Source organism: Gymnodraco acuticeps, unplaced genomic scaffold, assembly GCF_902827175.1.
Source record: "Gymnodraco acuticeps unplaced genomic scaffold, fGymAcu1.1, whole genome shotgun sequence".
NCBI classification, from domain to species: Eukaryota; Metazoa; Chordata; class Actinopteri; order Perciformes; family Bathydraconidae; genus Gymnodraco; species Gymnodraco acuticeps.
This window is the reverse complement of record NW_022990125.1, coordinates 2128780-2142676: the sequence shown is the minus strand read 5'-3', so window position 1 is coordinate 2142676 and position 13897 is coordinate 2128780. Positions and strand designations below refer to the sequence as shown.

At 39.3% G+C, this 13897-nt stretch overlaps 1 protein-coding gene across 2 annotated transcripts in view; it reads right to left on the bottom strand.

Moving 5' to 3' along the window:
• fras1 (Fraser extracellular matrix complex subunit 1) overlaps positions 1-10231 on the bottom strand; it is a 315805-nt gene extending 305574 nt beyond the window's left edge. For both annotated transcript variants that reach the window (XM_034216717.1, XM_034216718.1), the window contains exons 1-2: positions 9652-10231; positions 587-618 (exon numbers count right to left, since the gene is read on the bottom strand). In XM_034216717.1, coding sequence (XP_034072608.1) covers positions 587-618; positions 9652-9739 — 120 coding nt within the window. In that variant the 5' untranslated portion in view covers positions 9740-10231. The remainder of the gene's footprint in view (positions 1-586; positions 619-9651) is intronic.
• Positions 10232-13897: the final 3666 nt, after the last annotated feature.

Sequence of the window (13897 nt, the reverse complement as noted above, 5' to 3'; positions counted from 1 at the left end):
TGGCAGCCTGCGCAAGTGAACAAAGCGACATCTCATCTGTCAGAGCCTCGAGCCAGACACAACCCTTGAAACATTCAAATCATTTGCAGGCCAGGATGCGAGGACCCTGCAGCTGGGTTTTAAGATTATTAAAACAAAAGCCTCACTCAGAGCAAAAACCCTGAATGTTCGCCAATCCCCAGCAGAGCTTGGGAATAAAGCTCATCCAAAACTTATTTCAAACTTTGCAAAGAACCTAACCTTTAATCGAACAGAGCAGCGGGGACCGATGCTCTTCTTTTAACAGACGGGCTAAAAGATGCTCTCTCTCACCACCATTATCATCCACAAAGTCAGTATGAGGCATGCATTATAGATGAGACACATCTTCTTGGCTACCTCTCCGACCACTGAGGATACTCAGCAATCCCTACTGATAATATACACGCTTTTTACAATTGCATATACACACAGCCTTAACCGTCAGTCATGCTAACCGGGTGATGTCCGCTTTGAATAATGCATGAGCAAATACACATTAGACTTCACGGACGGATCCAAGTTATACAGGAGGTAAAATAGGACAAGACAGGGTGGTTTCACCTACCGCATACAGCGATCCCTCGTAGATACAAGCTCCTAGGATGACAGACAGAGGGGAGGGAGAGAGAAAATCATTAGCATTAGAGTCCACACATTTCCAAATATCAGGTAATTGTATTTTTTTATTGTTAGGGATTATGTAAACATGTCCCCGTAAAGCAGTTATGCCATGTGTATCGCTGCATACTTTAAAAAACTGTTCAATACATCTCTGTAACACTGATTCTGAAACCCTACAGGAGAACAATCCAAGGACAAATATTTAAAATCTCCTTGACTTTATAAAAGCCATGAAATACCAAAACTTTAAAGTTCACATGTTGCAGGAATTCTGATTTGACTGATTGACACGCAACCACAAATTTACATTGAAGTTTGAGATATTGAATCGAAGATGTATTTTTTTGCCAAGAAGCATTCCTCTCTCTATTTTTGCAGTTATAGATTAACAATAGGAAACTTGTCATGAGTACAGACCTGATTGTCAGCACTCATTCAACAATCATTGAAAACTATCAACTCAGTTTCGTTCTTAGTATCAAAGTTCATGCAGCATAATTTCAAAACTTTTAATAACAAAAATACTAGGACTCGCTTTTTTTGTTCTGAAACTGTATGAAATAAATCAAATGCGTGAGTTTGCATAGTTTTCAGAGCAAGCACATGCAGGAGAGCGAATAATTATTGTTTCACAGCTTTATCTATAATAAATATAGACATTCTTTGCTAAATGTTGGTGATGTTCTCTTTCCCTTAGAGCCCAATTCAGGCCATTTCCCACTCTGTCAATCCTAAAACAATCTAACATTGTAGTATTTAGAAAAGCGTTGTTTTAAGTTAAACTACACATTGTTCAACTTAGACACCAGGGGGGTATACTACGAAGCAGGATTTTCGCTTAGCCGGCTAAATTCAGGGCAAACTCCGGCTTTCCGGTCCTACGAAGCTGGTTCTCTTTTTAGCAGGCTAGATCTCCATGGTAACTTATGTTTAGCGGCTAACCTGGTCGGGAGCAGGTTAGGTTGCAGGCTAAGAGCTCAACTCAGTGAAAGCACTGCCTGCTGACCAATCAGAGCTCAGTGTGCGGAGTTTAAAGCGATCAAGTCATATTACAGGAGAAAGGAAATACAGAAAAGCTGCAGTCGCAGGAAAGACGGCCGGCAAAAATCACCGACTTTGTGAACGTGAACATTAATAGAATATCACCTCCCATCTTCAGAGCAATCTGACTATTATAACATTAGCGTTAAGAACACTTACCACATATCTACCACAACATAAGTAACCGGATCAGAGTAACATTAAGTACAGTCCGCGGCATATCACATCATAATGTATCATATATTTTCTTATCTGAGTCAGCTGAGCCCTATCTGGCCGTGCAACACTCACAGTGTCACATACTGTATGCAGAAGTATTATTTTAAGCAACACATTAAGTTGACGAAACACTCGAGACAAATGTAATTAAAGTCAGATCGTGTTTTAGACGGGGCAGTGATATCATAAACCTGTTAATGTACGCATTCAAACACTTTTTCTTTTGCCAGCTGTATTCACCTTGCAGGCCTATGTGGCTTTTATCCTGGATAAAGTGTTTAAGTCATGGATGTTTAAAGTTTAACTTCTTCATATGTCTAATATTATAGTTCACTTTTCATTCAGGAAGTATGACGCTGCGCTGTCAGTACGCTTCTCCATGTTTGTGATTGGTCGAATGCTCCAGATACCACCCCTTTCATGTGAACGCGCACCTAACTCGATCGGACACGGCTGGCTTGAGCGATCCAGTTGATAACCCGCGTCGTAGTACCGTTTAGCAAGAGCGCGTATGTTTTGGATTAGGCCAACCGGCTAACTCAAACATATCCAGGTTAGGTTGAACCAGCTTCGTAGTATAGGCCCCAGGTTAGGTTGCACCAGCTTCGTAGTACAGGCCCCTAAACACATGAACATCAGCTGGATCACACAACATAGAGCTCAAGCAGATGAACTACAGCTGATGCTGCCACTAAATTCCTCATCACATGTAGAGATTGATGACAAAATAATCGTTAGTAAGGTAAACCAAGAATATGTGCATGCAGGATATTATTTAGGGTTTTCCGACAGGTAAATAAATACTCAAACAAAAAACGGGTTGAACAATAAAAACAAATCCCGCTGAAGCCACGCCAACACCGCCTTTCAAAGCTAAAGCTAGCGGGAAGAGTAGGCTAACACACATTTTAGAAACCTTTGCTAATCGTCATTAAACACTGAACTGCCTCCCTAACTACTACTTATTAAGGCTATTCCATCACAAAACATCAAAAAAGCAAGCACATTTAAAGAAACCAGGTAACTAGTATGATAATCCCTATTTAGATAGCAAATAGCATGTTGCGCAAACAGGCAAGAGAAATGTTGAAACAAACACATTTATTTTAACAAGCAAAGGTTACTCAACTTCACAGTAAGGACAAACACACACACTCAACATTGCCTGCTAAAACTATCTAGCAGAATTTGGACAAAAGTTCCTATAGTTAAAGCAGGGCTGTCAACACTCACGCATTGAGCGTGAGAGTCACGCAATTAGCCCATATCTCACGCACTCATGCCACACTTGCCTTTCCTCACGCTAAGTTTTCGTCCAAAATAAATGTATATAAATATAAAAATAAAGTGAAGGAACAGCAAACCGAGCGGTCTACGAAATGAAACGGTCTTCCGGCTTAGTTCAGTAAAGTTGGATTTCACGGATCAATAACTCATGAACAAAACGTTATTCAGACACAAACGACGTCTCCTAAGTACCGTGGTAAGGTTGACAACGAACTACAATCACATTTTGATTTAAAAAAAAGCAATACACGCCGTCCTCCGAGCTGGACACATTGGTCTCTATGTATCCGCAGCCAGAGAAGAAACGAGTGCTCAGGGACCGTCTGCAAAGTGCAACTCCAAAAAAAGAGAATACAATAATATTCAATCACTATTATACAGTATATTTCTACCAAACTCACTACACACACATCAATAGCCTCATCAATAGTCTCCTGTGTGTCATACTAGCAAGGAGTTTGGAAGAATATGCTTTTGAATATTTATAATGTAAAATCTTCAATAAATGTGGCATCATCTTAAATAACTTTACTATTATACAGTATATTTCCACCAAACTCACTATTTGCATTGTTGTTGTTAGCATCTGGTTAGCTTAACGGATATTAAAAGCTGTTTCTAAAACAAGGAAAGGGAGAGCTCTCTCCTGTCAGACAGAGAGATAACTACAGCTCAGTGAGGTAAGGGACTCTCTGTTTAGATAGTTAACTTTAGTCTAGTTATCTCAGTGGGTCTCAAACGTTGTGGTCATCATTTATGAGAATAAATGAAAAACAGTTATGAAATACTATATGACAGTAAAACAAGAATACAGTTTAAAAGGTGAGTGATTTGGAAAATATCCAAAAAGAAAATCTGTGTGCAGTTCTGTTTCATATGGGTGTTGAGAGATGTATCCATAAATTCATTTTTGCTCTCAAAGTGCAGCAGATTGATGCATTTAACTTCAATATTTAAAAAAATTAAATCTTCCAGGGGAGCATGCCCCCGGACCCCCCCCCCCCCCCCCCCCCCCCCCCCACCCCCCACTTATAAAATAGCATTTGACCTCTGCTTACACCTATATGCCATTTTATATGCTGTGAGCTGATTATCGAGCCTTCATGGTAAGAGTCGCGGGTACACTGTGTATGTGCGTATTCCACTGTAGTGCCCGGTACATTAATGGGAAACCCTAGTTTGTACATGTTCAATACATTTGTAACACTGTACACATGAATGTTTCTTTTTTCGGTTCACCAAAAAAAATCTCACTCCAAGCTGAACTCAAAGGTTGGCAGCCCTGGTTAAAGTGCTAACTAGCATTAAAGGTGGGGTATGCAATTTTGGAGAAACCAGCTCGAGTGCGCTAGAATTTGAAAGTAGCCTTCACAACCGGAACAAATCTGCCTCTTCCTTCAGACTTCTGAAGGAAGCCGGGCCGGCTAAAGCCATTGGTCGTGCTTTTTACAGCGCTACGGCTTCCACAGATGAAATTATTTCATGTATTTATTGTCAAAGCATTTAATATATTCATTGCTATCGGGATGTTAAGAGCATTCCATGGAATATAATAAAAAGAGTTTCTGACACAAATTACATACCCCACCTTTAAGCTAATGCTAGCTAAAATATCTTTGGCAAATGTTACCACAAAACTACGAGTAAATACTCGTCTTCATAATTTCTCAAAAAATCACTCAAACTCTACCCTTTACCTGATACCTAATGTTATGATTTCAAATTAGAATTTAGTAACAGTATTTTAGTTTGGTCTGTGAACTCCTAAATTGAGCATTTACCCAGATTTATAATGAAGTGCATCATGAACAGTGGCCTTTTAGGGCTTTTAGAACATATCCAACCAGAAAATATGTGACCTTTACAGTGAAATGACAGAGTGCTGATGATTATCTCAGCTAAATTTGAAGGCTAAATGTTATGGACAGAAGGACACGCGCCTGAGAATCAGCCTGAGGTCTGGGTCTCACAAAGCTAGACTGAAGAAACCTGAGGGGGAACATTTTTGTACAGCTAGCACAATGGAGGTAAACATTTACTGTAATGTTTCAGATCCACAAAACATGAGTACAGTTTTACAGCGAGTCTGTTTGTAATGTTGCTGCTTCATGTTGTCATCTCTTTATCTCTTAAATGCAAATTATAATCTGATTTATAAATCAGCTGTTGGAAGATTCACAGTAGTGACAGCTGTTGTCAAAAGCTAATTAACACTTTTAAGCGGCTTTAAGTTAGCATGACATGAGTGATGAGCAACTGTAATTCAATTTGCAGTTTTAAAAAGATGTGTAATATTCAGAATTTGCTTCTGCAAGTACACAAGTAGGGATTCCTGGCACAAAATACCTACTTCCAAGGTGCATGGAAATACTTGGCAATACAAATAAAACAACTTAATTGTGAGTCTTGGCGTCAAAATAAACCCTTTTTATACTACAATTGATTCACTTCTGTACATACTGTAGTTTAAAAGTACAACATCTTTGTCTAACTTAACATATATTTCAATTATTAGACACTTACGGTACTCCAAAAGAAGCCACATACAGTGTTGCAATTCAAGTCTTCGGTTTTATGAAACCATCACCAAGAATTCAAAATGATAGCTTGAAACTGCAACATAACTCAGTCCTTTTTGGAGTGACTATTCACATCTTTCATGTTTTGGTTCTGACATAGTCTGAAGAGAAGAACTTTAATTTTAGAGTTGTTCCCCTCAGACTTCCAAGAAATAGGCAGAGGTGGGAACTCGAGTCACATGACTTGACTCGAGTCGCATATTTTTAGACTTGAGACTTGCTTGACTAACATTGATAAAAGACTTGACTTTGACTTGGTATTCATGGCTTGAGACTTGACTTAAGCCTGAGACCGATGACTTGAAATTAAATATTTGCGTTTGTTTTTGTATTGAGATGTTACGTTTAGTTTTTTCCAAATGTGATTGGGTGATTGTAGGGCCAGGCGCGCAAACCTGGCAACCCACTAGTAGGCAGGAGCGTCAGTTAACATGGCAGCGGTTAGCGTTACTCCAAAAATAGTCATGTTTGGATTCAAGGATTATGTTGTCGATGACGCTAATAAGAAAAGAACAGCGGTATGCAGGGTCTGCAGCATAAAGATTGGTGACAGGACCACCACAACATCCAACTTCATTCGTCACTACAAAAAAACCCACAGAGAAAGGTAGGCTACGTGCACGTGTTGTGTAGAAAGCTAACGTTAAGTTTAAGCTACGTTAGACTTGGTTTCAAATCGATTAAGCATTGCAAAGACAAGACAAAACGGTAAATGACCACTAGAAGCTCCAAGGGATTCATTTTGACTAACCCTGATAGTGACGGGCTGTCAGGAGAGGGAGAGAGAGAGGAAAAGAGATGCCTCGTTTATTTCCCCTGTTATTATCAGAAGTTACTGTAAACTGTTGAATAATGTAGTTCATCTACTTTTAGTAGTTTGTTTAAATGTTTTAATTATGTTGTTTTTGTTTGTAGAAGTGCATCATTCTTTGATTTATTGTAAAAATGAATCTGAACTTTTTTATCTGTTATGATGATAAACTGAAGCAATTTCTAAATGAACCCAATTAAGTGAGTTTTGAATCGTCCTACTTAGTTTATAAGGAAATGATGAAGAGGAACAAATTAAATGATTTGAAAATGATATCTATGTAGGTGCTGACGCTGTTGGCGGTTCTAGTGTTAACAGAAATGTAAATTAAATATGTGTAAAGGCAAATGCCATATATGATTTTCTTACCTGGAATTCTGCCTTTTTGAGTCCTAGCTATATTGTCTGCAGTTCTAGGGTTAATACAAATCTAATATGATTGTCATCGGTCTAAATTAGATTTCAAATGATTAACTGTGTATGTAATGAAGATCATAGTGTGGGTTGAATCCATTTTCATAACCACTGTCTTTTAACTGATTTAAATGCGGAAACTGGGCTTATTCATCAGAATTTCGTATGACTTGACTTGACTTGCTTGACCTGAGCAATGACTTGACTTGACTTGCTTGACTCTCACCACAGTGACTTGGGACTTGCTTGATACTTGTAGGTCAAGACTTGAGACTTGCTCATGACTTGCACATACAGGACTTACTCCCACCTCTGGAAATAGGCATCAAACAACACCAAAAACATGAGTCATTCTATAGGGCTGCACATATTTGACAATATTATTTATATTGGGAAAAACTCTATACTCTTTCGAGAAACTTTCTTTTTTTAGCAAACACCAAATTTAAACCCAACAACACAGAACTGCTGCCTGACTCCAACTCACAGTATGCACTCTTTCATTTAAAAAAAATACTAGGATATTTTCCTCTCTCGCATCATACAGAGTACATTTAACTGCTTATGATGCTGGGGAAGTGGCATCTTGCACCAAAAGAGTCTGGTTACTTCGTATTGTGATAGAAGATTTGGCGCCAAGCCCAACTCACAATCAAGTTGACTCCAAAGGTTAGTGAATTGGATTGGTTAGGGATAATAATCCTGCAGATGCTCAGAGCTACATGTGAATGAGTCTAAACTGAAAGCCCAACATGACGTAAACGTGTCTTGACTCCAAACAGGAAGTGCTCTCTTCATCGCAGCATCCACCCTGTCCATCGAGCAGCATGCACTTCATGTCGATAACATTTCAACTTTTATAACTACTTTGCTCTGGTTGATCCAACGGCAACGTGCTCTGTATGCGACGGAAAGAACATCTTTATGAAAGTTTGAATTTTACGGAAGTAAGTGATGCCAAGAAGATTGGATGCATGCCGAGATGGATGAGAGAAGATGCTAATGGTTTTGGAAATGAATACAAAAAAGTCTGACATTTTGCCACAGCACGTGACCAGAAACACATTCACCTGCCGGATTTTGAGCATGCAGCCCGACTCTTCCCCACAGGCACCCGACTGTGATGTTAACAAGCCTGAGTTTGATTCAGTGAAACCTTGAAGGGGGCAGTTCAGTAACAGCTGCTTTAGATTCTGCTCCTCACAGTCTTGTACATTATAACTCCCCTGATGGGAAAACTGTAGCTGTGCATGGGCAGACCTTTTAGATGTGATGCAGAGTTATGAATATTTCAATGGCACAGAGAGCCAGTAGCTGCAACACTTTTCAATATGTTTGGATATTTAAGAAAATGCACAACAGGCAGCTGCTGATTATCATCCGTAAAGCAGATTATTCTCACTCAGCTCTATGATTATTTTTGGTTGATAATGCCTGTGTTTTTTTAGGCAAATAACTGAATTTATTCCATCATCTTTAAATGATACCTTCACAAACTAACTGTGAAGCATGACTCCATTGTTATCCCATAAAGTATTGATGTCTAGGATACATAAAACAGTTCATATAAATGTAGTTTCTTAGATTTAAAGCATGCCTTAACTACATTGAATATCACTGAAAAATTGCTTAAACAACAATAAATATTCTACTTTTCAACATTCAACTCAAAAGTGCAGATGTTTTTACCTGCTAATAACAAATGAATCGCTTGCAAAATAATACATCAGATTATTTTGAGTACAGGGTGCTGTTTTCAGGCCACCATGAACAGCTAAACTCCACTTGATGTAAAATAGAAGAGAACATTCTCTAACATGTGCTCAATTGAAACCCCTATTCAATTCAATCCAATTCATTAATTTGCTAGTGAAATGGTTCAAGTTGGGGTTTGCCAAAAGTTTTCTTGAATGTTCAGTGTCTCTGAAGTTTGACTTCACTTCTGTCTCACTAAGAATGGATTTGCAGGTCAAGAGATGTACAATTTCATCTCAAATTAGATTTTAATAAGGAACATAACTTTGCATACATACAACAGCTTATTTAAACTATTCCAATGCTTCAGTGTCCTGACTACCAGAAATAAAGTCACTGAAATACTGATCTAACAACTTATACTGCATTAAACCATTACAAAAAGTATGTAATGCCTTCTGGCTAATTACTCTGAGTATGGATGCGTCTTCTCAGCATCACTTGATGATGAATACAGACAGGTGCTCATTCAGAAATCCAAATGACTGCTTGTGAGATTTGAATCTTTGATTTCACTACTTTTCTCTTTTGGGATACATTTCAAATGGTGAAGCTTGACTGGCAAACATTTAAATCTCGGCTCTGTACCCTGGGAAACCACAACCTGCTCAGGGGGTCCCAGCAGCTAGGGTCCTGGCCCACTCCAGGGGTCCTCCGGGGACTTCCAGGGTGTTCTGGCAAACTTCAGGAATAAATTACATTCACTGCTGCAAGGGTCAAATGAAACTGTTCCAAATAAAAAGGTAAAGGAAGCCTGGACCGACTTGTGCTTGAGTGCTGAAAAAGTGGCCCACATAGAAGTAAATGTGAATGTGGGGTGTCATGTCAGAGTGCATGGTGGTCCCTGATAACCCTTGACCTACATAACAACTGGTTTGGTGAAAAGAGAGCAAAGATACTAACCATTTATGCCCCGGGGGACGGTGAGGATCCCAGCCAGAGCTCCAGCCAATATCCACCATGCACCCATGGTCGCTGCCAAAAAGGGCATTTAAATCCAAATCCAGTCGGGGGGGTGGGTAAACGCGCGAAGTGTGATTGTTTCTCTGTTTAGTTCGTGCAGTTCTCACTGTGCATTATTCGTTTCGCGATGTAGCAGATAACCAGCATGAGAGATCCAGGGATCGGTGGAGTCGGAGCGCACCGGGTCCGGCTCCACAGTGCATGCGCTCCGGGAAGGAATGCGGCGCAGTCCCGAAAACCTGGATAAGTATCCACCTCCTGCTTCTCCTTCTCCGCCTGCTTTCCGCTCAGCCGGTCGGGAACAAAACTCAAATAACTACCAGATGCAAGGTGCTTCGTCCTCTCCCCAGCACTAGAAGCAGCAGCCGGGACGCTTTTAAAATCCGAGGCGCATGACGAAGAGAGGCGGGCGGACAGCGAGGGCTGCGCGGTGTCTGAAGTCACTTCTTGCGGTGCAGCGATCTTCTTGTGTTCCCCCTTCACTCACTCTTCTTCTAGTGTTTTTTCTTCTTCTTATCCTTCTCCTTTTCTTGTTCGTCCTTCCCTCTCTCCAGGGGGACGTCCCACTCCTCTGCTCCACCTCCACCTCCACCACGCAGATAACATAATCTCACATGATGGGGGACTCTGCTCCTTGGGGATTCAAAGGGGGAAGGTTGTTGTTGTGTTTATGAATAAGTGTGAAATTATCCGAATTCTTTATTTTAACCCTCAAAATATTAGATTGACATAAATAATTATTCATCTGTGAAGTTTTTTCTCACTTTATCTACTCAATGTTGTCTTGATCTGGTCAATGGAACTTTAGGTTTTGTATAATTTTCTAAATATTATTATATATTTGTTTGCCCTCATGTAAAAATAATTCATTTTTGTGACTCCATGCCTCTTAAAGTTATGTCATAAACAACTTTTGTTTCACTTTAAATGAATATAAGGAGTTTTTGTAGTAACCTTTGTATCATAACACTTTTTAGGCAATGTTTTTTATACCAAAATCTTATTTTTGCAGATGGGAACTGCAATTAGTGGCTATAATGTGAGTCTCTAGGCAGTTATATAGCCTTTAACATATTGTATTTCTTATTGGTCCATTATATAATTATATTCTTTTATAAAAGCAATGATTTTGAATTATGTGGTACTTATGCTGTGATGTATTGTCTTTTTTGTATTTGCAATACAAAAAATACTTTTTCTAAGGTGTGTAAAAAGTAAAAAATCTGTAGAAATGAAAAATGTAGAGGGAAACCAATTAATATAACTGATTAAGGGCTTTTTATAACTTGATGAGTTATTAATAGTCACATTTGGTGTGATGTGCTTAATTTCCAATGTATCTAATTTATTCATCCTATGATGTCGCTTCAATAATTTAAAATGTTTAAATATTGACTTTGTAATCAAATAGACATCACTTTCATGCCCCCGGTGGCAGTTTATGGTTACTTTATCTTACTAAAGGCATTTATTGGTTATCATTAACATATTTTGTCAATAAACAATATTTTGCATGACTAGAAGCATAACTCGGGGGGTTGAAATATATTTTTATATTCAATTATACCAATCCTTTAAGGATTTTGTAGAGCGCTCCGAGTGAATATTAACAACATATTGCATACATAAAGAATTACAATATGATTTCTGGTGGGATTATTTTTCATTTCAAATAGTTGCAGGGTGTTTAATTCAGCTAATGTTTGTTTAATAAGTGTAGAGCATTATGGGAAGTGTGCAGTTTTCTGTCTGAGAGTGTATAATGTTTAATCAGAGGGAGTGCAGGCCTGAGATTCCTCAGTGTCACATGGCAGTAACTTGATCTCCCCTCGGCCCTTTTGTCCACTGCCAAAAACTGGGATCAGGATCCGTTTTGCCTTTGATCAAGTTTTCTTTTCTTTCCGCTGATTTAAAGCTGCCGCTGTCTGCAACCCTGAAACTATTTATAACCAGGACCACGGTCTGGGTAAACCTTGACCCCCTGCCTGGGAACCTGCCGAGTCAACGTGACCAGAAGTCAGTCAGAGTAATGAACTGTTATATCCGTCATCGTTTTGAAACTCCAAGTGGAGTCCACTGAAGATTGAACTCACACTCAATTCTCACACCCAGGTCCAAAGGCCATGGTTTCACCTTCCTATCTCTGCACTTATGAGCACAGAGCCACTTTAACAATCTGTGTTGCTATAGGCCAGGGTCAACACATATTCATAGATATATTTCTACTTTCCCTTTCATTTTCTGTTTTTGCATAATGTAAATGGACTTTTTAATTATCATGATAAGGAGGGTAAGAAAAACTAAAGTATTTCCTGAAAACGACCCCGGTTGAGTCCTAATGAACCCCGACTGTGAAGTGTTTTGTATAGTTAAGTCATTGCTTATAAGAAATTCTGCAAAACCCTTTCCTGTAGTGTTATATAGGTTTGTGTGCATGTGGGAGGTCTGCAAAGGCTAAAATCCCAAAGTTCCCTCCAGAGGGAGTTTCTCTCCCAGACACTCCCCGCCTGCCTGACACACCTCAATTGGACTCCTTTGTTTCCTTCTGTAACATAGCGACATCACAACGCAACACTCAGGATACTATTGGCTCGCGCTCCAACACATTGTATGTGATTGCGAAGCGGATTGCGAAGCGGATTGCGAAGCGGCCAGCTAACCAATCAGAGCAGACTGGGCTCTGGTTTCAGACAGAGGGTGAAAAGAGGTGCTGCAGCACAGGCAGTACGAGAAAAATAAAGACCTTTTTGAACATTAAAGCATGGAGACATCTCACAGTATAGAGGCAAAAACTACAAATATGGAACTGAAAATGAATATTATATGTGCTCTTTAAGACCACCTTAGCTGCCCATTTGGAAACACATGATACCATTTTTTTTTGTTTACAAGATCCAAAATCACCACTGCCTCAAAGGACTTTGGAATACAGCCTCCATCTAAAGACCATCTAATGGAAAACACATAAATAGGGTTAAAAGTAAGAAACTTCAGGAGGAGCAACAGAGGGTGTAAACATCTTCAAGGACAAACAGACATACAAAGAAGTCTGAAACAACAATAATAAAGAGACAATGGAGAATCAGAATGACAATACACAGCATAACAAACAGAAAACGTGTCAAAAGGAAACAATGGTTTCGTATATTTTCAGGTTACATTGTTTCTTCTTATAGTCTATATTTTTCATTAGCCTGGTGCACACAGTGGCTGCTACATCAACATATAAATTAAAGGTCCCCTATTATAGCCTACTGTTTTTCATCCATATATTATAGGTCTCAGATATATAAAAAACATGTCTCTGAAGTGTTTGGCTCCAAACACCAAACAGATCATGCATTGTAGCATCCCATAAACCCCTCTGTTTCAGCCGTTTCAAAAGTGCTGATTCTCTGTCTTTTACTTTAGATGAAAATAAGGAACCCCTCCCCATGCCCCTCTGAGAGATGTTTGGTTAAAAAGAACACAATGGTGCTCTAGGAGGAGATTCAGGTGATAAGGTTATTGGCTAATGGTTACAGAACCCAAAAAATCGTTATGACATCATAAAGTGGCCCCAATTTGATCAGCTCATTTTCAGACCGGTTTTTATATAAATGGATCAGGACAAAAAATGAGCCAATCTTTTTTCCTGAAACTTTCAGAATCTCTTTACACAGAGGGGACATGTGTTTATGTATAACATACATGAAACAGTGGATTTTGCATAATAGGTGACCTTTAAATATTCATACCTTTTTCTTCAAGATATGAATATTGGCTCAGAGAGCCGGGCACACTGATTAACTTTTCAAGGTGATTATTATAAAGGAATTCTTTAAAATACACATCAATAACCATGTTTATTTATACGGGATTGTTGTAAAATACTCTTGGGTTGCCATTGTTCATCTTTCAGAGGAATTCAGCAGCAACAGGTAGCAGGAATATATTCAGACATGGGTCAGCAGCACAGGCTTTGTTAATGCTGCCTCCTGGTGTTGAGATAACAGTACTATTGCTGCTGTGAGTGTTCCAAGACATTACTCAGCCAGGATTTCCTTCCTTTCAGTAACAACGGCATTATGACGCAAAGTACATGTGGGGTTATTTCCAAGGGGGATCACCGTCAGTGTTGACATTTTTGGATGGGGTTAATGTAAGGGCTTAGTGCAGGCCACTCTTGTGCTTCCGCACCAAAGTG